At 35.4% G+C, this 27,345-nt stretch overlaps 1 protein-coding gene across 1 annotated transcript in view; it reads right to left on the reverse strand.

The window, feature by feature from the left end:
• Positions 1-634: 634 nt before the first annotated feature.
• LOC116255236 (aspartic proteinase CDR1-like) overlaps positions 635-27,345 on the reverse strand; it is a 33,298-nt gene continuing 6,587 nt past the window's right edge. The window contains exons 3-5 of the mRNA XM_031631016.1: positions 3,164-3,731; positions 2,741-2,921; positions 635-692 (exon numbers count right to left, since the gene is read on the reverse strand). Coding sequence (XP_031486876.1) covers positions 635-692; positions 2,741-2,921; positions 3,164-3,731 — 807 coding nt within the window. The remainder of the gene's footprint in view (positions 693-2,740; positions 2,922-3,163; positions 3,732-27,345) is intronic.

The following is a 27,345-nucleotide window of genomic DNA, read 5'->3' on the forward strand; positions in this document are numbered from 1 at the left end:
CTTTAATCCAAACATGATAATATCTTTGGCCTCCTTATATGATCTTGGTTCTACTCTCTTTCTATGGTGGCCAAAAAGGTAGAGTGTTTTTTAGAAAAAATTTTAAACGGCACGCAATTTTCGATAGGATACATAACCAACTTACATGTAACATAATCTTTCAAGTGCCTAGGTGGTGAATAGTTTTTGTGATCTTCTAGGCTCGGTGACTTTAGTTGTGTCACTTTCAACTTCATGAACTCTCATGTTTCCAATCAAGGTCTCCACTTGAGCTTCTTCTGGTGCATTATGATATTCATCGTTGGTAGAAATGACAACTAAATCATCATATATGCTACTGTTTGGCAAAGTAGTCTCCCCCTATTAGACTTTCTTGATGATGGTGATTTTCAAAAAACGGCACTGACTCATAAATTTAAAACACATGATCCTCATTGAAATATTACACAATACGATTTAACAACCATATTTGGATCAAAGCTAACCCATCTTTCTTTTGAGAAAAACAAATTATCATGCACTATCACTTCAGTGCTATAAAGCTTCAAATAAATGCATTCTTGCCAATATGAATTTTAGTTCAAGAGTGTTATATTACATCTCTTGAGCATGCATTAAAAACAAATTCATTTTCCTAAGAAAGAGAAACAAATGAAGCTTTATTCAATAGTTCTCTAGAATAATCTTTGAATCTAGAATAACAACAAATATTATAACTCATCAGATCCAAAGGCAAACATGATAACATATATTGGAACCAAAGCAAATAGGACATGAATTTTTCCCACATATCCAAACAAGTCTGTTTAGATATGAAGAGAAACTTTATGTATGTGGATTTCATCAGTTCAAATATAGAAATTCGGATCATATCCAGATAGATCCAAACACAACAATAAGAAAAGATAACAAATATCTCGTCTCAAAAGAGAATCTAGCTTTCTTAAGTCAACACCAAAGATTTTTCCTTTTCTTACTTTTAATATGATGCAAATCTAAATTCATAACCGTAGTCACCTCTAATAAGAGCACATAAAATTTTTCAATGGGGAGCCTCCAACAATATATATTTAGATGGGTCATACTGAAAATGAATCCATTCTATAGACCATTCTTTTCTAACAAGTGTTTATAACAATCGGAATCAGAACCGAAACCCAAAGTGAAACGACCTGCAAGCTATCAGTAAGATAAATCAATATACTATAATTAAAAAAAACAAGTGAAAAATAGAAAAGAAAAAATCTTAAAATTATTTAACGGTAATTAAATAACAACACGTGACACCAAGCAACGGCCACTGAATAAAACTGTTTTGCCATACAATTCAAATTAACTTAAATTAATGCAGGCCAATTTTTATAGACGCTATTCACAAATGCATGACATTCTAGTGAACCTCTTGTTTGTGGAGAAAACCCATCTTTGTTACGAGTGAGCGGCACTGAACCAACTCCTTCCTTTATGTTACCATTGAGCAGCACTGAACCAACTCCTTCCCTTTACGTTACCAATGAGCGGCACTGAACCAACTCCTTCCCTTTACCTCTGGGTCTACGAAATGTTAGAACCAGGTGAACTTACGGTCACTCCCTTCAGTTTAGAAGTAGCGCCTGCCACCCTTTATAGCTTAAGGGAGTAACATTCATGGGAATTGAACTGATGACGTGACTCTCACCAGCCCCTCAATTCGACCAGTTATGCTATGCTCCTCAAAAGTAGCCCGTCTCTGTTTGACCTTATGAAGCTTACACCTTTCTCAAGGTAAAGTCTTTTGAGTAACCAATGCTGAGGCTTTTAAATTCTCTTAGATGGAACTTGCTAAGAACAATATTCTGTTTTTAAAAATACAAAATATAGAAGCACAATATTCTTATTTTAGGAAAAGTAAATGTGTTTCAATTAATGCCTTCTTTATAATAAAAAATCTAATCTTCTAATGAATTAAACACTAATCAAGTACTATATGTTCTGAATTTTAGCTACACACGCACTCGTTTAATATTCGTCAGTGATCCCGAAATCCATTACAAACATGTGTCAGGGACTCGAAAATATGTCGCTAGCTAGTAGACTATGCAAGCTACAACAACCATCATTGTAGATGGAGGGTTAGCGTTGTTAGTTGCAAAGTTAAAAGACATTGAGAAATTAAGTGACATATACAAGCGTCACATAACACATTATGTAATCGACGTAAAATTCCTTTGTCAAAGTTACAATAAAGTTTAGGCACATTCTGTGGCCATTATGCTAACTTGAAGCAACTAATATCTTAACAAACACAACTAATTCACGATGGCCATTTTCATGGGTAATAGTTTGGGCCACGGGACTTGTGGTGGTGGAGCTTTGACCGTCACGATTACTTATTAGCAATAGAACTGCGAGTATCAGTGACTGTTTAAGCCGTAGCTAATGTTCTACTTGCCCAAACATATCTAAGTTAAGCTTTAAACTTAAAAGAAAGTGAAAACATCTTCAAAACGAAACACATATATTTATTAAACATGGAAAAGTAACACAATCGACTACATGACACACAGATATTCCTCTGACATAAAACATAAGCAGCATCCAATGCTTCTAATTATAGACCAGTACAAAGAACCACGGAGATCATCATGAAGAAATATATATATATATATATATATATATATATATATATATACACACACACCTTTAGCCCTGGGTACAGTCAGTTGGCACAAAAGAAAGCAGCCCCTTCCCCAAATCATACTTGACATGCATGTTCTGATGTGCAATGTTGCCGAAGATGGGCATCTGTCCATCTTTTATGGCTAAGCAGGTTATTCCACTTTCAAACATCATAAAGATATTTGAAGGTGGCAGCTTCCAGTCTGCATTGACAAAACAAAAGGTCATCTCTAGCAACCCTTCATATGGATCACCATTATTATCTACATGGTAACACAGTGAATCTTGCTCAGGAGAATAGAAGCGTTCATGGTTTATAACATTAGCCACTGCATTTAACACTTGATCATACACATCTTTGGCAAGATAAGTCAGCGTGCTACCGAGTCTATGATGATCGATCTGGCATCTCCCAACAATGCAGGAGTCTGTGCACCACCAAATTGTACGTTGAGTCTGCTGTTCCCAATGCTTATGTCAGTCAGGTTGAGCACATAAAAGCTACCTTGACCACCATCTGATGCCATCGGCGTCTCTAGAAACTTTTCCGTGCCTGAAAACTCTGCGTCCTCGCCGAATTTGACCTGTCCCATGGAATTGTTTTCATTTCTATATGGAGGAAGATAGTAAGCAAATTTATCATCAATGGAAGAGCCAATCTGTTTAACAAGAGAGAGAGGACCACGGCCGAGGCCAACAAGGCCAGAAACTTTACACAAGGCAGAATCAGGATTTTCTTCACTATGAACACAACCAAAGACAATTCCTTCTCGCTTGATGGTGTCGGCACCATTGTCAAACAAGAGCGTCTCAGAGGCTAGGAGCCCTTCTACGGTGGAATTGTCTCCATAGGAATATCTGAACAAGCAAAGTTGGTCGCTGATGCAATGATAGTCATGCAATTCCGTGCAAAATCTGGTGGAGCATCTCCAGTTCTTGTAGGTGGACGACTGAAATGGATCAAAGATTGGTGTTTGGATGGGGCAGCTGTCACAAAGGCAGCATGTTGTCCATATGAGGTTGCTACCAGTGTTTATAATGGCCCATGGCCCAGTACAGGCTGGATGGGGTACCTAGAAAGTGTTCCACAAGAAACTCACCGGAACCAGGCATCATGGGGCTGGAGATCATGATCGTGGTATTGGCAAACCATGAAGCAATGCTGCGGGAGCGCAAAGCTCCCTGCTCAGCTCCTTGAGCTAGAGTGGATGAAAGGTCATAGAGAGGTGACAAAGATGAGTCTCGATGAATGAGGATTATAGAAAAACCGAGAGGTTTGGAAGTGAATATGGTGGTAGGGTTAGGCAGTATTGCAAGCAGGAGCAGCTGGAGGAGAAGGCGGAATGGTAAGTAGGAGAAGAAGGCAGCCATGGTGAGCGCTAAAAGACTGCTGTATTAAGGAGAAATGTGTTGATATTTATAGTGGAAGTCATAGTTAGTCTTGCTGCTGATTGAGGTGAGATGTGGATTTGGAAATTGTGGAGAAAAGAAACATGTGGCCAAGCTGAGTTACGTATTCCTTCGTGTAACCAGTAACCATCACAGTGGAGAAAAGTTGGTAGCATCTTCCATGATTAGGCTTTGGTAAATCAAGATCTCATATTGCTTTGTTAGATTTCACAGTTTCTTTTTTTGTTTTTCATTGGTCTCAGTAAAATCAAGATCTGAATATCATTCTTGAAGACTTTGGATCACAAATGTTGGAAGACTTTCAATCACATATTTGAAGGAAGGACGCAGATACTTTATCTCATTATCAAAGGTGACCGCAATAACCGGTGCATGCATTGGAAAAGGAGATTGTTTGAAGGTTTTGTTATATGTGTTGCCCTTGCTTAAACCATGAACCTTGAAGTGTTCAAAAGTGAAAATCTCTCTCCCAATCTCTGACCCTTTACATATATATATAGATGTCTACCCGAGGATGTTATGTGCTCTCACCCACGATAGTTCATCAAGCAGGGCTATATATATATATATATTATATATATATGTATATAGTGATTGGTAGGAACCAGACAATAGGTTATGGACCAAAACCAGACCCTTTAAATGATATTAAACTATTCATTTTGAGATCTAGCCTTACCAATATGTTCTTAAGGTTAAGTTGATGAAAAATGTTATTATGTTGACCATTTTTAAGTATTCATTGTCTTTTTATAATAAGCAAAAGGAACGGCTCTCATAGCATCAACATTTTGAGAACAGAAAAATCAACATTTTTCATAAAAACAACTTGTTTGAAAGCATGTTTTATATCAAAATAGTTTTATCCCATAAATGTTACCTCATATTTATGTTTAACCATATCTCATGCATCCGTCTGTTATCTTACTATCTCATAAATTTGTCCTTATCTCAGAAAGATTATTTCATACTTATGCTTCTGTTATCTCATACATCAGTTTGTTCATTATCTCATTATTTCATAATTTTTTTGCTATCTCATAAACATCATCTCATACATATTTGTGATTTCATACCTAAATGTATGGGCATGAAAATAAATGTACATGTTGGTAACAGAGTCAACCCCTGCATACGCTCATTATGTATGCCGGGGTGGTGCACGTAAATCGGTCTAGAGCTATCTGGATATTTATAAAAGAAGTCATAGTTGAGGTTGCTACAGATTTAGGGAAGCATGTATTTTTGAAAATTGTGGAGAAAAGAAACATGTGGCCAGAATATTGTAGGTGTAACCAACAACCAACAAGTGGAGAAATGTTGGTTGTATCTCCTGATGGTTAAGGTTAGTCAAATCTCCTAGTCCTTGGTTGGGCTTCCACAATTCTTTTTGTGTCTTTTGGTTGGTCTTAGTGAAATTCAGATCTGAATATTAGTCTTGAAAACTTTCGATCACAAATATCTGAAGGAAGGACAGAGGCGGACAATTTAATATATTTTTCAGGTTGTTTGGCAGCCGAAACACTTATAAATCAACTCTAATATTGAAGCATGTACATGAAATAATAGAACTATTGTTTCATAAACCTGCTTAAGTCTTTAAGGCATTCACAAAGTGTCTTCCTGCCAAATGACCCATAAGATAACCACAATAATTGATGAAAAAATACATTGGAAGAAGAGATTGTGGTAGTGGCATTTGAAGGGTTTTTTTTATTCACCGTCCCCTTATAAGCCATGGTAGTTCCTGCTCTAAAAACCATCCATGATGAGTTCATGGGACAGTGGCACTTGCATTGAGGGGCTACAAGTGCTATGGCTATAGCATTTTGATGCCATGATGCCATCTGATAACATCAGCTATTATTAAAAAATTGTCGATTATTTTTATTGCAACAATGGCTTATGATGCCATTTGATAACATCATCCAGTTGAATTTTATATATATATACATATATATATATGTGTGTGTGTGTGTGTGTGTGTGTGTGTGTGTGTGTGACCATGTTGAATTCTGTCATCATGCCTGCGTTTCATTGGAGTCAGTAAAATCAAGATATGAATATTAGTCTCGAAGACTTTGATCACAACTATTTGAAGGCTTTCAATCACAAATACTTGAAGGAAGGACGCAAGCACTTTAATGAATGCCTTTAACGAATGCCCTAAGGTGACTGCAATAACTAGTGAATAGGTTGGAAGAAGAGATTCTCATAGTGGTGTTTGAATTTTTTGTTTTATCAATGTTGCCTTTGTAAGGCATAGTAGTCCTTTATCAATCTCTCTCCCCCACACACTCTCCCTCTATACATATATACATAGATGTCTTTCAACCCCACGATATTATTGGCTCTCATTTGCTGATAGTTCATCGGGCAGAGGCTTCTTTGTTGTGCTTATAACTACTGTTGTGGTCCTTTCAAGTGCCAACATTTGCTATGAAGTGTGTGGGCAACTGTGTCCTTCTCCTTTCTTGCCATCTTTTTTGTACTTGAGTACAATGATTCCATCAAAATCGCCTTCCTCAATTTCTTCATCTATTGGATTGCTTGTTCAATCAAATCGGCATAGGTCTTCATCAGAGCATTGTGGATGAAACTTTTCAAGGGTTGGGCGAGATTTTTCTTGATGAATGACAGAGCTTGTGTTTCAGAAATAGGCTCCTTCATATTGTTGCATTGAATTATCTATTTTTTTATTATTTCTCGAGGATTTTCTCCTTGTTTCTAATGAAGGCTGCAAAGGGTACTGAGGGTTGGAGCCATGGGAACATTTTGCTCAAATATCTCGACAAACATGTTAGCCAATCTATTGAATTCCTTTAGTTCAACTGGGTTGATATTTTCTTTGTACCATTGTGTTGCAATGTCTTCTAGACTTCTTAGAAAGTAGAGAAACAATGCTCTTTTATTCGCCATAATCTTGTAGAAATCTTTGATAAATGTTGAAAGATGAACATATGGGCTGGTGGTCCATCATATTTGATGAACTCCTTGGGCATGCCCTTCATGTCTTCATCTCCATCAATGCCTAGGCAGTAATCCTTGCATGAGTATGATGTTTTCCTTTTCCCCTAAGTTCAAGGTTGATCATTCTTTTTTTCATTTCATGAAACTTGCGCTTAGTTAGACTTTCATCATCATTTGATTTAACCAAATCTGGCATTGTCTTTTTCTTCTTGCCCTTGACCTCCTTTATTTTGTCTTTAGAACTCTTGTTGTCCGAGCTACAGCTTGGGATGTACTTCTTTACCTTTTTCCCTTTCTTGGCAAGCTTTCTCTTTCTTTTTGGCTTCTCTTCCAAACCTTTGCTGGTGATAGGGCTGGTAAAATGCTTTCCTCTATGATTTATTTTTCTTTCTTGCTTTTCTTAGGTGAACTGCGTTTCTCTAAGATTTCTATTTCTTTCTTGCTTTTCTTCATTGTCTTTTTTTTCTTGAGTGGAAACAATTTGGGTTTTTCCTCCTTAATAGTTGTCAAGTCTGAATCTAGATGGTCTTCATCTTGATCCGTATGACAGAATTTGTTGTTTTTCTTGTTTCCTTTTTGTTTTGCTAGCTTTTTATTTGCTGGTTTTGGAGTAACCGTTAGGGCCTTTTGTTCTTCTTGCTTCCTCATGAATTGCTCCATAAACAACAAGAACATATGACAGCCTTATGGCTCGATAGCTGGGATGCCAAGTGTATCTGATATGGGATCAGAAGATGAAGCCTCGTTCTGAGGAGTTGCGTAGCTTGTGCTTTGGTTACAACCATCTTGTTAGCTTTCAAGTATTCACCTTGTGAAACATGAAAATAAGGAGTCATTGGAAGGAAATGATGATAAAATGAAGGTTTATATTGCATTAAGAGTTCTAAAAGTTAGATTCAAGGAAAACACTGACAAAGATGTAAACAACTAAATACGAAATAAGGAATACAAAATGAACAGTAGAAGCTTTTAAAGAAGGATGGATGATGGTCGGTTGGCATCCCACCACTCGGTATATTCCTTCTTTACCACTGGGCTGTGAACCAAGTGTATGATATATGTGTCTTCCATTTTTATCGAGCTACTACGATGAACACCACCCATTGAGGAGAGTTGAGGTCGAATTCAGGAATAGCTCCAATTGGTGTATGCACATAAACCATCTTCTACCTTTGAGAGAATTATCTCATGCATCTATCAGCACAATAGTCAACTATGAAATAAGGGCTCAAGAGTGTGGTACGACCATGGTAATGGTGAGTGCATTTAGGTCGATTCTGGCAATGATCATAATAGTATCAAATGATCTCTTCTCCATCCAACTGCTCGATCAAATAGTGGTACTGTTCTAAGATTGTCAATGTTCTATTAGTGTTTTGAATAGATTGGCTTGGGGTTTGTTGTGCTTGAGGAATCATAATTGTAAAGCACATGTGCAACTTTCTATAAAGTCAGTGTCTCCAATGGTGAAGCGGGTGAGTCATCGATAAAGGAAAGCCATGGCTATCATTGCCACTAACAAGTGTCGATCCCGCTATGTGCATAAATTCGAAAAAGTTGGGTGATACGAACATCTAGGAGGTTAGTTCTGTTGGTGAAGAGTGTCACACCCATTGTGCAAAGCATCACACAATGTTTGGTTCTTCCTATGGCTTTTCGAGATAAGGTGGAAGGTTCAACATATGCTCCAAATTCTTCATACAGATTTTCAAGTTGATGCTTTGACTCTCATGGTTTTCTACTAAGGCCCAAGTTTTTCATCTAGTAAAGTGAGCAATAAGGTCATTTGCATTAACCTAAGTCAGGTTCATGAGAAATTATTTCTCTAATGGGTCATTTGTGTCATTGTTCGCATCCCCAAAATTTTTGGTTTTTGGAGTGCTTCAGAAAAATAAGGTTTTATTTTGAAAATAAAAGAGAAAGGGACTCGCCCGTCGGTACAAGGATCGACCGTTTTCGGTGCTTTTACTGGGGTAATCAATCCAAGAGCTATGGTTATTGTTGATGCAGGCTTAAACTTCTCTTCATTCTATATGCGGTGTAGAAAAATATTGAAAGTTTGATATTTCAAACTTTTGAAAGTGTTTAAAGAATTACTTGAGAATGTGAAACATTTTGGGGAAAACTAGAAATAGAAAATCTTTATAAATATCATTTGGAAACCTTGAGAAATCATTTTAAAGTCACATTAGTGTTCTCTTAAGTCTTTAAGTAGGTTTCAGGTTTTGCTCTCATTCGGTTACTATCTAATTAGAGTCTCATCTTGCTTAAACTTTTTTGGAGAGGTGCTTGTTATCATAAGTGATATTAAGTGAGTGTGAATGCATGAATGCATTGATCTTATATGATTAAAAGAAAAACCATTCACTTTTACCATAACATTCATTTAAAAGCATTTCTACCTTAACATCTAAGATTTTTATTTTTATGTTATCAAATATAAGAGAGAAAAATTTTTGAAAATGGATTGGGGTTGTAGACCATCAAGCATGAATACAATATTAGGTCATTACTTTCTTTTTTGTCTTGGTGAAGTTGGTAAATAAAAGATTTTGAGAGAAAAATGTTCAAGAAGAATGGAAAAGATGAAAGATTTGATCACAAGAGAAAGATAGAGGAAGAATGATAGATAAAAAAGATATGCATATACGTGTACATACCATCATATATACACATATATGAAAGTTTGTAAAAATGATATTGATTTAAATAAAAAGAGATTTTTAGAGAAAAAGAAATAGGAAAATTTATATGCATACACATATATATTGATATACAAATATATGAATATATATAGAAATTTGTCGAAGAAGACATTGAACTTGAAAAGAGAAATAAAAGATTCAAGAGAGAGAAAATAAAACACATGTATATGTGTATTCATGTGTATATAAAAATTTATAAAATAAAATGTGAAAACATAGAGAGAGAATGATTAAGGGAATCAACATGTGCACATATATGTATATAACATGTATATATGTATGTGTCTTCATGAGATTTGAAATCAAGAAATGACTTAAAATAACCGACTTCAAGTATGATGTAGGCCGGATGGGAGCTTTGACTAATGTAAGAGCCTAAGCTAAGTCTCCAAAGCCACATTACACTGGGTTCTTTCGAAAATATATTGGAAAGCATGATTTCAAATATTTTTATATATGAACATAAAACATAATCATTTTGTTGGTTACAATGGAATATGTTTCTTCCACTGTTGGGTATGGAAGAAAATCAAATCATACGATAAGAAGTTCATTAGGGTTACTAATAGGATGATTAGAAAGGAAAATAGCACAAAATGACATGAAAATGCATATTAACATGTACATATTCGTGAGGGTTTTTCCCGGATTGAACAAGTCCTAACCTCAAAAATTAACAAAAAATAAAGAGAAAATCACATACCGCTCTTTCATTCTCATCGTGCATTCACATATGAATAGAAAAGATTAAGCAACTATGCATGAATAATATCTTAACACAATGCAATATTGAGAGAGTTCATGATTCAATCATAAAATGAAATATCATCTCATCTTTTCATACTCCTACTGCACTCAAGAATAGCTTCTTGACTCTAAAATAAAGATTTTAGAGCTATCTTTTATGGCCATCGGAAGATGTAGAAGGAAATAAATAAAGAATAGAATGGAGTGAGATGTTGATTACAAATCTCTAATGAGAATGATTTTAGGAAAAAATAGTCACCCTTGCTTTGAATGATCCTAGATTCACCTTGAACTCCAAGATGATAAAGATGAGGACTCCAAGAGATCTTCGTGCTTTCTTGAAAAGTTGTAGCTTGATGATGCTTGCTCAAAGTTGAAGAAGAAGAATAATAATGAGAAAGAAAGAAAAAGAAGAAAATGGAGGAAGAGAGCTAAAACCTCTAAGTCCTCAAGTGAGAATGTACTAGAGCTTCACCAAGGGCTAGCTCATGCCCAAGAGGGAGGAAAATGGAGGTATTTATAAGGATTTTGGAGTCAAAACTCAAAATTTGATTTTTTTTAATTTTACAATATTTTCATACGAATTTCAATTAATTTTGAATTATTTTCAATTTTTTTTTAAAAACGGATAGGTTTGAAATGAGTATGATTAGCCATTAGGCCTGCAAATCCATTTTTGAGGTGTAGGCAGGGCTCATTACCATTTAAAATGCTCAAAATTGCCCTCCAACAGTCGCTTTTGAGGAAGAAAAAAGGGGTTTCGGCAGTGCATGCTCACGGCTACACGCGAGGCATTGTCGCGACTGCGCATGCGATCGCGCGATCGAGTGGTCGCGCTGTCGCATTGTCGCGTGGCACGGACTATGCATCACAGGACATGAAAAAACTCAATTTTTTAAATTTAAATTTAAAAAAATCAAAACAAAATACAAATTGTTATTTACATAGAAAACAATTTTTTTATTTAAAATGTAAAGAAAAAGTTTTTGTTAAAAATGTGCTGCCATCTACATTTTGGACTACTTGGGCTCATTTGAATCTAGATTGGCTTTAGGATCCAAAGATTAAATTTGAATACAGTATTTTGAAAAAAATTGGGGTGATTACAGATGTCTCTCTTTATTACTAAACTGGTGCTAGCTGTGCTTAGTGACAAAGATAAGCCCCCCAATTTTTTCAAACAAAACATGTGCAAAGTGATGTTTCAGGTTTACCCCCTCTCTCAATGGGTTGTTTGAGCTTAAATTTCAGGTTTAACCGCTTACCTACATGGGTTTGCCAATATTTAATTTAGGTTTAACCCCCTTGAAATGGGTTGCCTTGGCTTGCATTGTAGGTTTGACCCCTTACCTACGTGGGTTGTCATCATATTGCAGGCTTTCCCTTTATCTGCATGAGTTTGCTCTCAAATCTTGATTGATAATAAAAGAAATGCCCTAGTGTAATTTTCGTCATGTTTTACGACTGGGAAGAATCTAGATTGAATGATAGATTGGTTGTGAAAACACAAATATTCATCCTAGATTGAAGAGTGAATGCAAAAGGACTAGGTGTAGAATTTCTTGAGGTAAAGAGTGTTAACAGGATCAGTATGTTCCATCCCATCACATCAATCAGTTGGTATGAATTACGGGGCAAGGGTTCCTTAATAACATAAGGACCTTCCCAATTTGGTGCCCATTTACGACGTAGTCGTCCTCTAAGGTATACCACCGATCATAGGACCAAGTCTTTCACTTTGAATTATCTCTCGATAATGACTTGGCAAATTGTCTAGCCACCCTTTGGCGATAAGCTTTAGCATTTTTAGCCTCTTTGAGCCTCCTTTAATCTAGCAAATCGAGCTGCATTAGCTTTTTCTCTAATATTTATTTAGAGGAAGCTTTATAAGAGAAGGAATTTCAAAGCAGGTTTCAGTACATTTAATGATAGAATCACTTCCATTCCATATACTAGCTCTGCTGAAGTCGCATTTGTTGGAGTTCTCATAGTGGTGCAATATGCCCATAGAGTGTTATGCATCTTTTTGTGCCAATCTCTTTCAGTTTCTACTGTTTGTTCCAAGATACGGATCAGATCTTATTGGTAGCCTCTGCTTGCCCATTGTCTTGAGGATAATAAGGAGCCGAAAAATGACGCATGATTGGTATTTGCTGCACAACTGCCTCATCTTTTCATTATTGAAATTAGTTCAGTTGTTAGATACTATATCATAATGAACCTCTAAACTACAAAGAAAATTTTTTTGAATGAAGGACACTACATGACGTCCTTCCATGGTTCTAGCTTGATGATTTCTACCCACTTGGTAAAATAGTCTGTTGCAGCAAAAAAATACTTATGGCCATTGGAAACAGTAGGGGATATTGGTTCGATTATATCGAATGACCAAAGAAATGTCACAAAATGCAAGTGAGAGGCTGGTGCATGGATCACTGTAGTATGGAGTTGATATTCTTTGTATCTTTTGACAAATTGGTAACAATCTTTTTGCATAGTAGGTCAATAATATCGTGCATGAATTATCTATTTGGTGAGGGTCTAATAACCAACATGGCCCCCACAGTCTCCTCGATGTGACTCTTCAATGACTTCCTTTGTCTCATCTTCATCAAGGTACCAAGAGTATTCAGTACTAAATCAACATCTACATAGCACCCCTATAAAAATAAAGTACATCGCTGACATACGCTGAATTGTTTCTTGTTCATTTCTGGGCATTCCAGTCGAGAATTCTCTCCTTTCAATGTACCTTTTGATGTTATGGTACCAAGGCGTATTTCCTTCTTGGATATGATGAACATGTGTCATTGTTTCAAAAGCAGGATATTCTAATCTTCCAATTTCAAAAGAACAAATTGCTTTATTGGTTGGAAAAGTGATAGTGGATCCTAGGCTCACGACGCCATCCGCAATAGGGTTACATGGCTGAGGAGGTGTCGTTCTCTTGATGTGGCACCAACTTTTTGTTTTGACTTGCCATTCTCCATTCACTTGGTTTATGATAGCTGAGAGTCGCTAAAGGCATGCACCATTTTTACTTGAGAACTCAATAAAGAACGAAGTTCTTGTATGAGGACTTCATATTCAGCCATGTTATGGGTACATGGAAAGTCGAGTTTTAAATAATATGTGATCATTTCATCTTCTGGAGTAATGAGTAGGATGCCTATACCTGCTCCCATCACATTCCTGGATCTATCAAAGAACATCTTCCATAGACCATTTCCAATCTTAGTACGTATTCGTCTGACACTCATCGTTAGTTTTGATCTCATCGTATTGGGAAAGTCTACTAACTGATCTGCAATTGCTTGTCCTTTGATTGACTTCTGGACACATATTCAAGATCATATTGCATCAGCAAACTTTCCATTTGGTGATGCATCCATTAAAGAAGGGCTTTTCCAAGATGTACTTAAGAGGATTTAGCTTAGAGATATATTGACCTCACAAGCTAACAAATAATGTCTCAGCTTTTGACACATCTAAACCAATGCAAGACAAGTTTTTTTATTGAAGAGAGTATTTATGTTTGTACTACACAAAAGTCTTGCTAATGTAATAAATTGCATTCTCGATGCGACTTCCTTCCTCATATTGTGTCAAAAAGCCGCCACATGCTACTTATTCACTGTTGATGTAAAGCAGCAATGGTCTACCCAACACCGGAGGTTTTAAATTGGCAAAGTTAGGAGGTATTTCTTGTTCTTTTCAAATGACTGTTGGCATTCAAAACCCCATTCAAACTTGATGCATTTTTCAACAGTTGGTTGAATGGTTTGCGTCTCATGACTAAATTGGAAATGAATAGTCTGATAGACTGGATTCACCCTTGCATGTTTCGCAATTCCTTGATATTGGTAGGTGGTGGCATATCTATGATTGCTTTAGCTTTGGTAAGATCTATCTCAATCCTCCTCTTACTGACCATGAAACCCAAACGCTTACCTGATCCAACCCCGAACACACATTTTTGAATATTTAAACGAAGCTTGTACAGTCTCTCGAACACTTGGGCGAAGGTTTCAATGTAATCTTCTCTTGTCTTGGATTTGATCAATATATCATCGATGTATGCATCCATGATTTTGTGCATCTGGTCATGCAAGATAGCGGTCATGGCTCTTTGATAAGTTGTTCCAACATTCTTCAACCCAAACTGCATCACCGTGTAACAAAAAGTGCCTCAGGGTATAGTAAAAGCGTTCTTAAGTTAATTCTTAACTGCTAGTTTGATTTGGTTATATCTCAAATATCCATCCACAAAAGAGAACATGGCATGGCCTGTAGTACTGTCTACAATAAATCAATGTTTGGAGGTGGATAATCATCCTTTTGCGTGGCTTTGTTCAAGTCTCAAAAGTCGATGCATAACCTGACTTTGCCATTTTGCTTAGGGACTACCACGATGTTAGCCAACCATTCGGAGCAATCGATAGCATAAATGAATTTTGCCTTTAATAGGTCCTCTAATCCCTCTTTTATAGGCCCTTCTAGTTGAGGATCAAGTTTGCACAACTTTTACTTAATTGGCTTGCAAATAGGATTTAAGGGCAAATGATGTTCAACCAACTGGGGGTCTAAGTCTGGCATATCTTCATAAGTCCAAGCAAAAGCTTCTTGATTACTTATAAGAAAGTCCACCAATCTTTTCTTTTTGTCCACTGACAAACTGATACCAACTTGAAGGATTTTAGGATTTTCACTGGTTCCAATACTAATCTCTTTAATTGAATCATTGACTAAGGTTGAGGGATGTTCTTGTTAATGAATCTGAGTCAATTCCGGTAATTCTGACTCGGGTACTGTCGTAGATTCTATTTCATCAATTGCTTTTTGATAAATGCTTTTTGGGGGACTTCCAAGAAAAAAGAAGAAACTGAGACATGTTGAGTTCTGACATCCTATAAAGAGGATGATAAAGGAATGAATTTGACGAAATTAACTGAAAAAAAAAGATTACTTGCATTGCATGTAAAAAAAAATTTCTTAGTTCATAGAAGGGGTCCTCTCATGGGACTAGACAAAAAGAAGTTTAAGTTTACAAAATTCATGAGAGGATTTGGAAACAAAGGTGAATACTATGAGCCCACAAGATCTTCTTCAAATTTTTTCATGATATCACAGTCCTTTGGTGTTCGTCTGAAAAGTGATACTAATCGGCTACAAGATGCCATTTCGTTCTTCTGAGGCCAGTGAATGGACGATAGCCTCCTAACTCTGATTGGTGCATGCAAAAAAACCATCTTTTCTCTCTGAAAGAACTGTCTCATGCATCTACTAGCAGAAGAATCAATTATGAAATAAGAGCCGAAGAGTGTGGTGATCTCATTTTCATCCAACTACTCGATCAAACGGCGGTATTGTTCTAAGATTATCAATGCTCTATCAGTGTTTATGAATAGACTAGCTTGGGATCTCGCGTGCTTGAGAAACCACAATTGCAAAGCATATGTGAATCATTCTTTGAAGTCCGTATCTTCAATGGTAAAGCAGGTGAGTCCTCGATAGAGAAAAGCCAAGGCTGTCATTGCTACTGACAAGTGTTGGGTCCCACTATGCCTCCAAATCTGAAAAAGTCGGGTAATACAAACATTTAGGAGGTCACTTCCATCGGTGAAAATGATCACTCCTACTGTGCAGAGCATAATACAATGTTTAATTCTTCTTATGGCTTTTCGAGGCAAAGTGAAAGGTTAACATAGGCTCCAAATTCTTCTTACAAATTTTTCAAATTGATGCTTTAGTTCTCATGGTTTTTTACTAGGGGCCATGTTTTTCATTCAGTAAAGTGAACTATAAAATTATTTGCATTAACCGTGGTCGGGTTCATGAGGAATTATTTTTCTAATGGTTCATTTGGATCACAAGTTGGGAGGGGAGGTCTAGTATTTCAGCAAATTCATCTAATAACACTGTTATTTCTCCTTATGAAAACCAAAAGATGAGGCCCTTGGGTTCCATCACTCGACAATTGCATACATCAAATTTTCATTCACATTTGCATTTCTTGGCTACCACCATCTTCGGCCCACATTCTTCAAAGTATGAAGGAAACATCTAAGAGAAGTTGAGATGCTAGGACCGATACCATTTGGGAGTTAAAGGTTTAGACTCAAGAGAGATGTAAGTAGACCGTTCGGGTCCTTCCCCAAGAGGATGTGACCATAAGGGAATGTGACACCATGTCGGAAAGAATACATCTTGAATGATGACTCTGAAGGGTAGAGATTACATTAGTAAAAAAATTGACTAGGTTGACAAAGACAATATGGAGTAGAGGTATATAATGAGGTTGTAAATCATCACATAAGGCTTTATGCATACCCATATGTCATTTGAAATAATTTGGGACAAAATGGATATAGGGACCTCATTGAGATAATTTTGTGCTACGATAATTCAATGTCAAGTTATATATACTTTAGCCGAATGACTTAGGGCCAGCATAGATTCTTCCTTAGGCAACTAAAGGTAGGGTTCATCAACTTCTCCTTGATCACTCATCAATAGTCTTGTGGTACCGCCTGAGACCAAGGCCGACAACATGATGACTGGGACAAATAGGTATGAGGAATTTTGAAAAATGAAAAATCATGCAAAATCAGTTGTCTCTAATGGAATGTTGCCTAATATGATAATTAAAATAAATAGAATAGCAAACATTATTTTCGAACAACTCCTAAATTGAGGAGGGTTGTATTTGATACTAGATCTAACTGAACATTATTGATCCTCCTCAATTAGTCATGTATGCAAGAAAGCAAGCACAATCATCAATCAATGTAATGAAATGTCGATAGGGTCAAGGTCAAAGAACGAAGTATGCTTTATCATCGGCAATATATGAGATGTTTGAGTTTGTAGAAATGCATCATGATAATCATAACCAAATAATGACGGGTCCCTTCATGGTTGCCATCTGTTCGCATCCTCAAAATTTTTAGTTTTTGGAGTACTTTAGAAAAATGAGGTTTTATTTCGAAAATAAAAGAGAAATGGACTCGCTCTCAGTACAAGGATCAACTGTTCCGGTGCCTTTACCAGGGGTAATCAATCCAAGAGCTATGGTTATTGTTGATGCATTTCAATTTGGCTTAAACTTCTCTTCATTCTATATGCGGTGTAGAAAAATACATAAAGTTTGATATTTCAAACTTTTGAAAGGGTTCTTGAAGAATTACTTGAGAATCTGAAACACTTCGGAGAAAAATAGAATTGGGAAATCTTTAAAAATATCATTTGGAAAGCTTAGGAAATCATTTTCATGTCACTTTAGTATTCCATTAAGACTTTAAGTATGTTTGAGGTTTTGTTGTAATTAGGTTGCTACCTAGTTAGTGCTCCATCTCATCTTGCTTAAATTCTTTTGGAAATGTGTTTGCAATCATAAGTGACATTAAGTGAGTGTGAATTCATAAATGCATTGATCCTATATGATTAAAAGAGAAATCAATCATTCCTACCACAACATTCATCTAAAAGTATTCATACCATAACATACATCTAAGATTTTTGTTTTCATAATTATCATATATAAGAAGAAAAAGTTTTGAAAATGGATTGGAGTTGTAGATCATCAGCATGAACCCAATATTGGGTCATTACTTGTTTTTTTAGACTTGGTGAAGTCGGTAAATAAAAGATTTTGAGAGAAAAATGTTCAAAAAGAATGAAAAAGATGAAAGATTTGATCACAAGAGAAAGATAGAGAAAGAGAGATAGATAGAAAAAGATATGCATATGCATGTACATACCATCATATATACACATATATGAAAGTTTGTAAAAATGATATTGATTTGAATAGAAAGATAGATTTTTAGAGGATAAGAAATAGGAAAATTTATATGCATACACATATACATTGATATACAAATATATGTATATATATATAATAAATTTATAAAAGAAGACATTGAACTTAAAAAGAGAAATAAAATATTCAAGAAAGAGAAAATAGAACACATGTATATGCATTCATGTGTATATGAAATTTGTGAAACAGAAAGTGAAAACATAGAGAGAGAAGGATGAATGGAATCATCATGTGCACATATATGTATATAACATGTATATATATATATATATATATATATATAAGCTAGAGGGGAGCTTGGCCTCATGCAGGAGCCTAAACTAAGACTCCAAAGCCACATTAAAATGTGTTCTTTCGAAAATATTTTGGAAAGCATGATTTCAAATATTTTTATATATTAACATAAAACATAATCTTTTTTTTATTACAAGGGAATATGCTTCTTCCACCGTTGGGTATGGAAGAAAATTAAACTACAGATAAGTTGTTCATTAAGTTCCTAATATGATTATTAGAAAGGAAAAAAGTGCAAAATGACATGAAAATGCATATTAATATGTACATGTTCATGAGGGTTTTTTTTGGGTTGGACAAATCCCAACCTCAAAATTTAACGTAAGAATAAAGAAAAAATCTCAAGTTGCACTCTCATTCTCACCATGTATTCACATCTAATAAAAAAGATTAAGCAACTAGCATGAATGATATCTTAAAACAAAACAAGATTCAAGAAAAAGAGAGAGAAAGAGAACATGATTCAGTCATAAAATGAAATATCATCTCATCTCTCATACTTCCAGTGCACTCAAGAAGAGCTTTTTAGCTCTCAAATAGAGCTTTTAGAGCAATCTTGTATGGCCATGGGAAGATGAAGAATGGAAGAAATAAAGAAAAGAATGGAATGCGATGTTGATTACATACCTCTAATGAGAATGATTTTATTGAAAAATGATCATCTTTGCTTCGAATGATCCTAGATTCACCTTGAATGAAGCTTCAAGATAATGAAGACGAGGCCTCCAAGAGATCTTCATGCTCCCTTGAAATGGAGGAGCACTAAAAACTCTAAGTCCTCAAGTGAGAATGCACTAGAGCTTCTCCAAGGGCCAGCTCATGCCTAAGAGGGAGGAAAATGGGGGTATTTATAGGGAGTTTTAGAGCCAAAACTCAAAATTTGAATTTCTTTTAATTTCACAACATTTTCATACGAATTTAAAATAATTTTGAATTATTTTTATTTTTTCAAAAAAGAAATAGGTTTGAAATGAGTACGATTGGTCATTAGGCTTGTAAATCCATTTTTGAGGTGTAGGTAGAGCTAATGCCCATTTAAAACGCTCAAAATCACCCTCTAACGGTCATTGTGAGGAGAAAAAAGGGTTTCAGCTGTGCTTGCACGCGGCATAAACTCAATTTTTTTTAAATTTAAATTTAAATAAAATCAAGCTGAAATACAAATTGTTGTTTACATAGGAAACACATTTTTTATTTAAAATGTAAGAAAAAGCTTTTGTAAAGAATGGGCAGCCAACTCCATTTTGAGCTACTCCAGGCTCGTTTTAAATTCGGATTGGGTTTAGGATCTGAATATTAAATCCAAATACAGTATTTTGAAAAAAAATTAGGGTGATTACAGTTACAAGTTGGGGTGGGGGGGTCTAGTATTTCGGCAAATTCATCTAATAATACTGTTAGTTCTCTTCATAAAAACCAAAAAGATGAGGTCCTTGGGTTCCATCGATCCGCAATTGCATGTACTAAATTCCCCTTCAATGATGTACTCCTCCGGCTGCCGCTATATTCGGTCCACATTTTTCAAAGAAAGAAGGAAACATCCGATAGAAAGTGGGATGCCATGATCGATATCATTTGGGAGCCAAAGGTTTAGACTCAAAAGATATATAAATAGATCGTTCGGGTCTTTCCCCGAAGAGAATGTCATCATAAGAGAATGTAACATTACGTTGAAAAGAGTACATCTAGAATGACGACTCTGAAGAATATAGATTAATTAGTAAGAAAGATTGACAAGGTTGACAGAGATGATATGAGGTAGATGTATATAATGAGGATGTAAATCATCACATAAGGTTTTATGCACACCCAACATTCTTACACTTGTATCATGTGAAATAATTTGGAGAAAAGGGATATAGGGGCCTAATTTAGATAATTTCACGTCACAATAATCCACTGCCAAGTTATGCTTATATACTTTAGCAAAATGGCGTAGTACTAGCATAGATTCTTCCTTAGACAACTAAGGGTAAGGTTTATTTACTTTTTCTTGGACAGTCGTTGATATACCACAAGTTATCACTCATTGTATTAATGAGGGAGTTTTCCCGCCCAAGATATGGCCTAGTTGTAAGGCTTAGTCTTGTGCATCCGCCTAAGACTAAGCCTGACAACATGATGACTGAAACAAATAGGTATGAAAAATATTTAAAATATGAGTCAACATGCAAAATCAGTTGTCTCTAATGCAATGTTTCCTAAGATGGTATTAAAACAAGTAGAAGACCAAGCCTTGATTTCAATCAAGTCTTAAATTGAGGAGGGTTGTATTTGATCATAGATCTAGGTGAACAAAATTGATCCTTCTCAATTAGTCTTAAATGCAAAAAACAAAAACAATCATCAAGCAATGTAATGAGATGCTGATGGAGTCAAGGCCAAAGAAGGGACATGATTTATCATCGACAATATATGAGATGTTCAAGTTAGTGAAAATGCATCAAGGACATCATAGCCAAACGATGATGGGTCCCATCACAGTCGCCATTTGTTTGCATCCCCAAAAGTATTTTGTTTTTGGAGTGATTTAGAAAAATGAAGTTTTATTTTGAAAAAAAAAAGAGAAAGAGACTCGTCCATCGATACGAGGATTGACCATTCTCAGAGCCTTTACTGGGAGTAACCAATCCAAGAGATATGCTTATTTTTTATGCATTTTGTTTTTGTGTAAACATCTTTTTCATTCTAAATGCAGTGTAGTGTTTGAGAAAATGTTGAAGATTTGATGTTTCAAGATTTTGAAAAAGTTTAAAAAAATCATTGAAAGTGTAAAGCATTTTTAATTGATAAATTTTGAATTCAAAACTCTTTTCAAAAATAATTTGGAAACCTTTGGAGATTACTTTGTGAAGTCCTTTAGTAGTCTTTTAATACTTTAAGTAGGTTTGAGATTTTGCTCTAATTTGGTTACTACATAGTTAGTGCTTCATCTCATCTTTCTTAAGTTTTTTCGATAGGTGTTTGTGAATATTCGTGATGTTAAGTGAATGTAAATGCATGAATGCATTGATCTTATATGATTTAAAAAAAAAATCATTCATCCACACCATAACATTCATCTTAAAGCATTCATATAGCCCATATATCTAAATTTCTCATTCTTATAATTGTCATAAGTATTTTTAAGAAAAGAGAAAAATGTTTGAAACTGGATTGGGGTTGTAGACCATCAAGCATATTTCAAATATTAGGTCATTACTTAAGTTTTGGTCTTGGTGAAGCTAGGAAATAAGAAATTAAAACCTTAGGTCTTGGAAGAAAATATTCGAAAGAATGGAAAAGAAGAAATAGTTTAATATGAGAAGAATAGGGAGAAAGAGAGAGAGAAAGGAATTTTGAAAATCAAAAAATAAAACATTAAAAATGAGAGAGCTAAATATACATATATATACTTATATATATATATATGTATATATATACATATGTACACGTATATAAAACCTTGTGAATATGAAGTATCTACTCAAATGGAGAGGAAGAAGAAGATCTTAGAAAAGAGAGAGAGAGGGAGAGGGAGAGAGAGAGAAGAGAAAAATCAATTTTTTAGAGATGAAGAGATAGAGGAATATATATATATAGATACACATATGTATATAAAATTTTTAAAAGAAGACATTTAACTTGTAAAGAGAAACAAAAGATTCTAGAAAGGAAAAATGGAACACACGTATGTTTTCATTCGTATGTATATAAAAATCCGTAAAAGAATACGTTGAATCATAGAGAGTGAAAGTCAAAGAGAGACAGTCATATGCATGTATACATATATAACATGTATATACACGTTTATGTCTTCATGAGAATTGAAATCAATAAATAACATGAAATATCCAACTTCGAATTTTTAGTAGGATGGAGAGGAACTTGAACTCATGGAAGAGCTTAGGCTAAGTCTCCAAGGTTTCATTAGAAAGGGTATTTGCTTTTAAAAATCTTTTGAAAAACATAACTCCAAATATTTTATATATGAACACAAAATTATATTTAATTTTGTTTTATTACAAAAGAACATATTTCTCCTACCATCAGGTATGGAAGAAAATCAAGTAAAGTAATAAAGCACTCATTGGGGTTCCTATTCTAATGATTAAAAGAAAACGAAGTATGATAATGACATGAGGATGCTTTTTAACATGTACATATTCGTGAAGGACTTTCTCAGGGTGGACAAATCCCAAACTCAAAATCAACACAATAATGAAAGAATTTTCAATCCAAACCTCATTCTCGCTATGCATTTGCTCATTAATTAAGACAAATTAATCTACATCTCAAACATAAATGATGAATAAAGCAACATAACAAGCATATTTTTGGAAATAAACGAAGAAATGAAATTTATTTCGTTTTGCTCATTTAAGAGTAGCTCTCGATTCCAGATAGGAAATTTTTAGAGTTTTCTTGCATTGCCATGAGGAGGTGACAAGAGGAAATGAAAATAAAAATGAAAGCAAGAGATTATGAAGATATTCCTTTAAGAGATCTTCTTACGCTCCTTGAATAGTTGGAACTTGGAGAATCCTGCTCTCAAGTTTGGAGAAGAAGAAGAAGAAGAGAAGAGAGAAGAGAGATGAGGAAAACTCTAGATTTTCTAGTGAGAAAGCACTATAGGTTTCTAAAGAGCTAGCTTATGCCCAAAAGAGAAGATTGTGGGGTATTTATAAAGAGTTTTGGAGCCAAAACTCAAAACTTGATTTTTTTTAATTTAATAAGATTTTCATGTGAAGTCTAAGTATTTTTGAATGATTTTTAATTTTTTTTTAGTTAGGCTTTGACTAAGTGGGATTGGCCATTAGCCCTGCAAACACCCCTTTGGGGTGTGGTAGGGCTAATGCCCACCCAACAGGACAAAAAACGGGGTGATTTTAGCATTAAAAGGGTCCAGGCCCTGGTTCGGGCATCGCAGCACGCAACGTGTTGCCGTGCATGCGACCATGTCTCACGGCCCCAATTCGGGCACGGCAGCCTCAACGTGCTGCCATGCACGCATGCATCTCACAAGCGATCGCATCACGCGAGGGACTGAAATTTTTGTTCTTTAATAAAATAAATAAATAAATAAAAGACTGTTCATATAAAATGCATAAACTTTTTTTTAATTGTTATAGAAATGGTTTTTTGTTACGAATTGGGTGTGGGGAGGCATCCATTTTGAGTGACTCTGTGGTCGTTTCAAATCTGGATTAGGTTCAATTGAATACCGATGTGCTCATAGCATCAAATTTTGTTGTTTTGATCTTGGTTTTGGATTTGGAGTTTGGAATTCTTGATTTAGATCTAAACTTGTGTTATAGATCTAATTCGGATCTGAGATTTGGATTTTGGATTTGAATCTCATCCCTAAAGATGGGTTTTGACTTTGAATTTTGTGTTTGGGTTCAAACAAGGGTTAGAGATTCATTTTGGATCGAATATTTGTGAATTTGTTTTGGGTCTAAGATTTAGCTTAGGGTCTAAAAATTTAAATCCAAATAACTGAGAGTTTCGTTTAGGCGAAATAAAATACAGACTTTTTTTAAAATTTGAAGTGACAACAGCATGATTTATGGTTAGTGAAAGAATTCTTACGGAGTTGGTGTAGAATGTGCCTGATTCAGTGGTGATTTTTTCGTAGGAAGGAACTCCACACCAAAACAATTGGTACGATTGCAGTGTTTTCATCATCAAATACACAAAAGCAATCTACAATGACAACGAACCTGCTTTTTCATAGGATAGTATATAACATCTCAAAAAAGCATGTACATGATGACTTGGTAGAGTACGTTACATCACAGACCATACTAAGAAGGCCAAACTAGATGAAGAAGAAGAAAACAAAAACCAATGACGTGAATAATGTAGAATAAGAGGTGTTTACGGTAACAAGGCGATAACGACAGGGTGTTGTAAGGTTTCACAAGATTTTTGTTCGAGAATGAAATAATAACACCTTTCCAAGGATGCGATAACTAATCATGCAACAAATTGTGTGATAAAACAACTTTAAGATTGGTTTTACGATACACTCAAATAAAATCGTGTTTGCAATGAAGTGATATGCATTCGAGCAAAATGAATTCGACAACGACATTATGTGGACTAGTTTTATAATAGATTAACATAAAAATGTGCTTACAAAGGGCGAGGTGATAACCAGTTGAGTGAAACTGATTGCGATAATATACAAAAGTTATTAATAAAATTGACTTCTTATAGATCATTCTTATACACAAAAAAATATTGTTTGTAGTCACTAAAAAAATAGGATTATTCTCAATTGTCTCGTTCATGCCATGTTCAATCAGTGAGTTTATTTTTGTGACCATTCTCCATTCCATGGGTAGATTTGGAGGCAGGACTGTAATCTATGCATGGTCCTCGCGTCTTCTGCTTCGAATCTTCCTGCCCATATGATCATGATGTTGCTTACTGTGGAACTCCATCTGAGCAACATTCTCCGCTGGAGAAGATGATGATGATGTTGTTGTGGATGGCAATCCAAGATGTGGCACATCTAAACAGATTTCAAGTACCGATAATGAACTACATCTCATTACTGCTCGCGGTACTTTGGTGTAAACCCCTCGCTGTCGTAACATTCATTTTACCACCATGACATAAGTTATGGAACTCTTTCTAAGAAAACAGTTGCTAGTCGACTCCAAGCCTAAAAGCACTCTTGTTCCTTAATCTCTTGTAGGGGTGGCATGGTTGCGCAATCGATTGGCTAACACCATGCTGCAAGAGGACTTGGCTTCTATGCTACATTTCCACTTCGTTCATGCAGAACAAGCACAGGTCACTGTAGCTCAAAAGCTTTCATGGTAATCCAATCTTGGGGTGTTGCAAATGGTTTAAACAACACCTACACATAAACATTGAATAATCATTAATACACAAGTATTCCAGCATCCTTATTGAGCAAAGTATAAGACATTATTTACTATACGTACCTGACTTATCTGAAGATTCAATAAGATCAACTTGGATGACTATGCATCGTTATAATATCTAGGATTGATGCTTCTCCACTATGCATGTCATGAAAAAGTATTTGGAACTAGATGCTCCATAGATACAGATATTATAATATGATAGATAATATTTTTACATATAAATTTACATCATAAAGATACTATCTATACCTACAACAACAACCAGCATCCTCCCACAATTGCAACCCCATCCCTAAATCATTCCAACCAGCTATACAAATGCATTAGCATTGCTGGCCCCTATGCATAGCGATGAATCTTTTCCACATCTTCCAAAATTTGGACGTACTGCCAGCTTATTTCTGAGTTTGAATTCTTACTAAATAGACACGTCAAATAAATATACATGAAACAACCTCAATGGTTGGTCTGCTTCTTGTGAAGGTTCATCATATTTTGCATGTTGCCATTTATTCTGTAGCTCTGAAACAATTAATGACATTGACTTTACCCCAAAAGCCAACACTTTCTTAAACTCCAAATCTGTTAACCTAAAAGATCACTGCTCTTTCCTATCAAGTTGTACGTACACATCCTGACCACAGGGTTTTCGTGAGTTCTCAGATGCAACAACCTAACAACGTCTTCTAGGGTGATCCTCATCACGAATCCATCAAATGTAGATGTGTTCGTTCAGTAACACCATAGAGCACATGACAGACATTCCATTGACATAAAACGTAATTACAAAGCATCCAAAACTGTCAATTATAGACCAGTAAAGAGAACCACAGAGATCATCAAGAAATATATATATTAATAGGTCTGGCTTTTGTCCTTTACCTAAGTGGTATGTTCTTTATCAACTTATATATATATATATATATATATATATATACACACACACACACAAGAGACAGAGAGAGAGTGTGTGTGTAATGGATGCCATAGTACAACTTAAAAAAAGTACGAAACAAAAAGAAAATAAAAAACAAGGGGTAGAGAAGAAGCGAGGAAGCCATCCGACAGTCAGAAAACCTCCACGATAACTAAAAAGCTCTGCTCAGAGGGTTTGAAATAAATGTTGGAAATCGAAACGTGCATTAGGAAAGATGACTTCATTGGGAATGATTCAAATGTTCCACCAGAAGATACATAACCATGTCTGCAAAGAAAAGTCATCACTTAGATGACTTGCGAAGGGCCGGCGGTCCAATTCGAAGATCAGTAAAACACAAATGCAGATGGCTGATGGATCTACAACTTCAGTAAAAGGAATCAGACATTTGCCTCTTGTTAACAAATCTAGCACAGCTCTATATTTGATCAAATTATAATTGCCTTGGCATGCAAAGTTCTTTATTTTATTAAATATTCTTATTCCTAGTCCCATGAGTTCTTGTCTGCGATGGCGTGGGCCTCCCTTTTTACACCCCTACCCATGTCCAATGATCATGAGTAAGATGGGTAATTGACAATGGACTGGCCGGGTCATTCCTGAATATCCAAGGGATTCAAATAAAAGTCCTCCAAATTTTTCTCCTTTAACTGGCCCTTGCATCAAATTAAGACGGACCGATCAAATTTAATTTATGGTGACTAAAACTTACAAGCACAATATATATATATATATATATATATATATATAGAGAGAGAGAGAGAGAGAGAAATCAAAATCAACTGGCTATCTACCTGGCTTTTTTTTTGTGCATAAAAACCATCACAAAATGTGTATGATTCGCTAGCGATGGAACACACCTTTTCACAGGCTACAGCAGTTTTTAATGATACGAAATAACAAAATAACCATCCTACTGCA

This window comes from Nymphaea colorata, chromosome 5, assembly GCF_008831285.2.
Source record: "Nymphaea colorata isolate Beijing-Zhang1983 chromosome 5, ASM883128v2, whole genome shotgun sequence".
Classification (NCBI taxonomy): domain Eukaryota; kingdom Viridiplantae; phylum Streptophyta; class Magnoliopsida; order Nymphaeales; family Nymphaeaceae; genus Nymphaea; species Nymphaea colorata.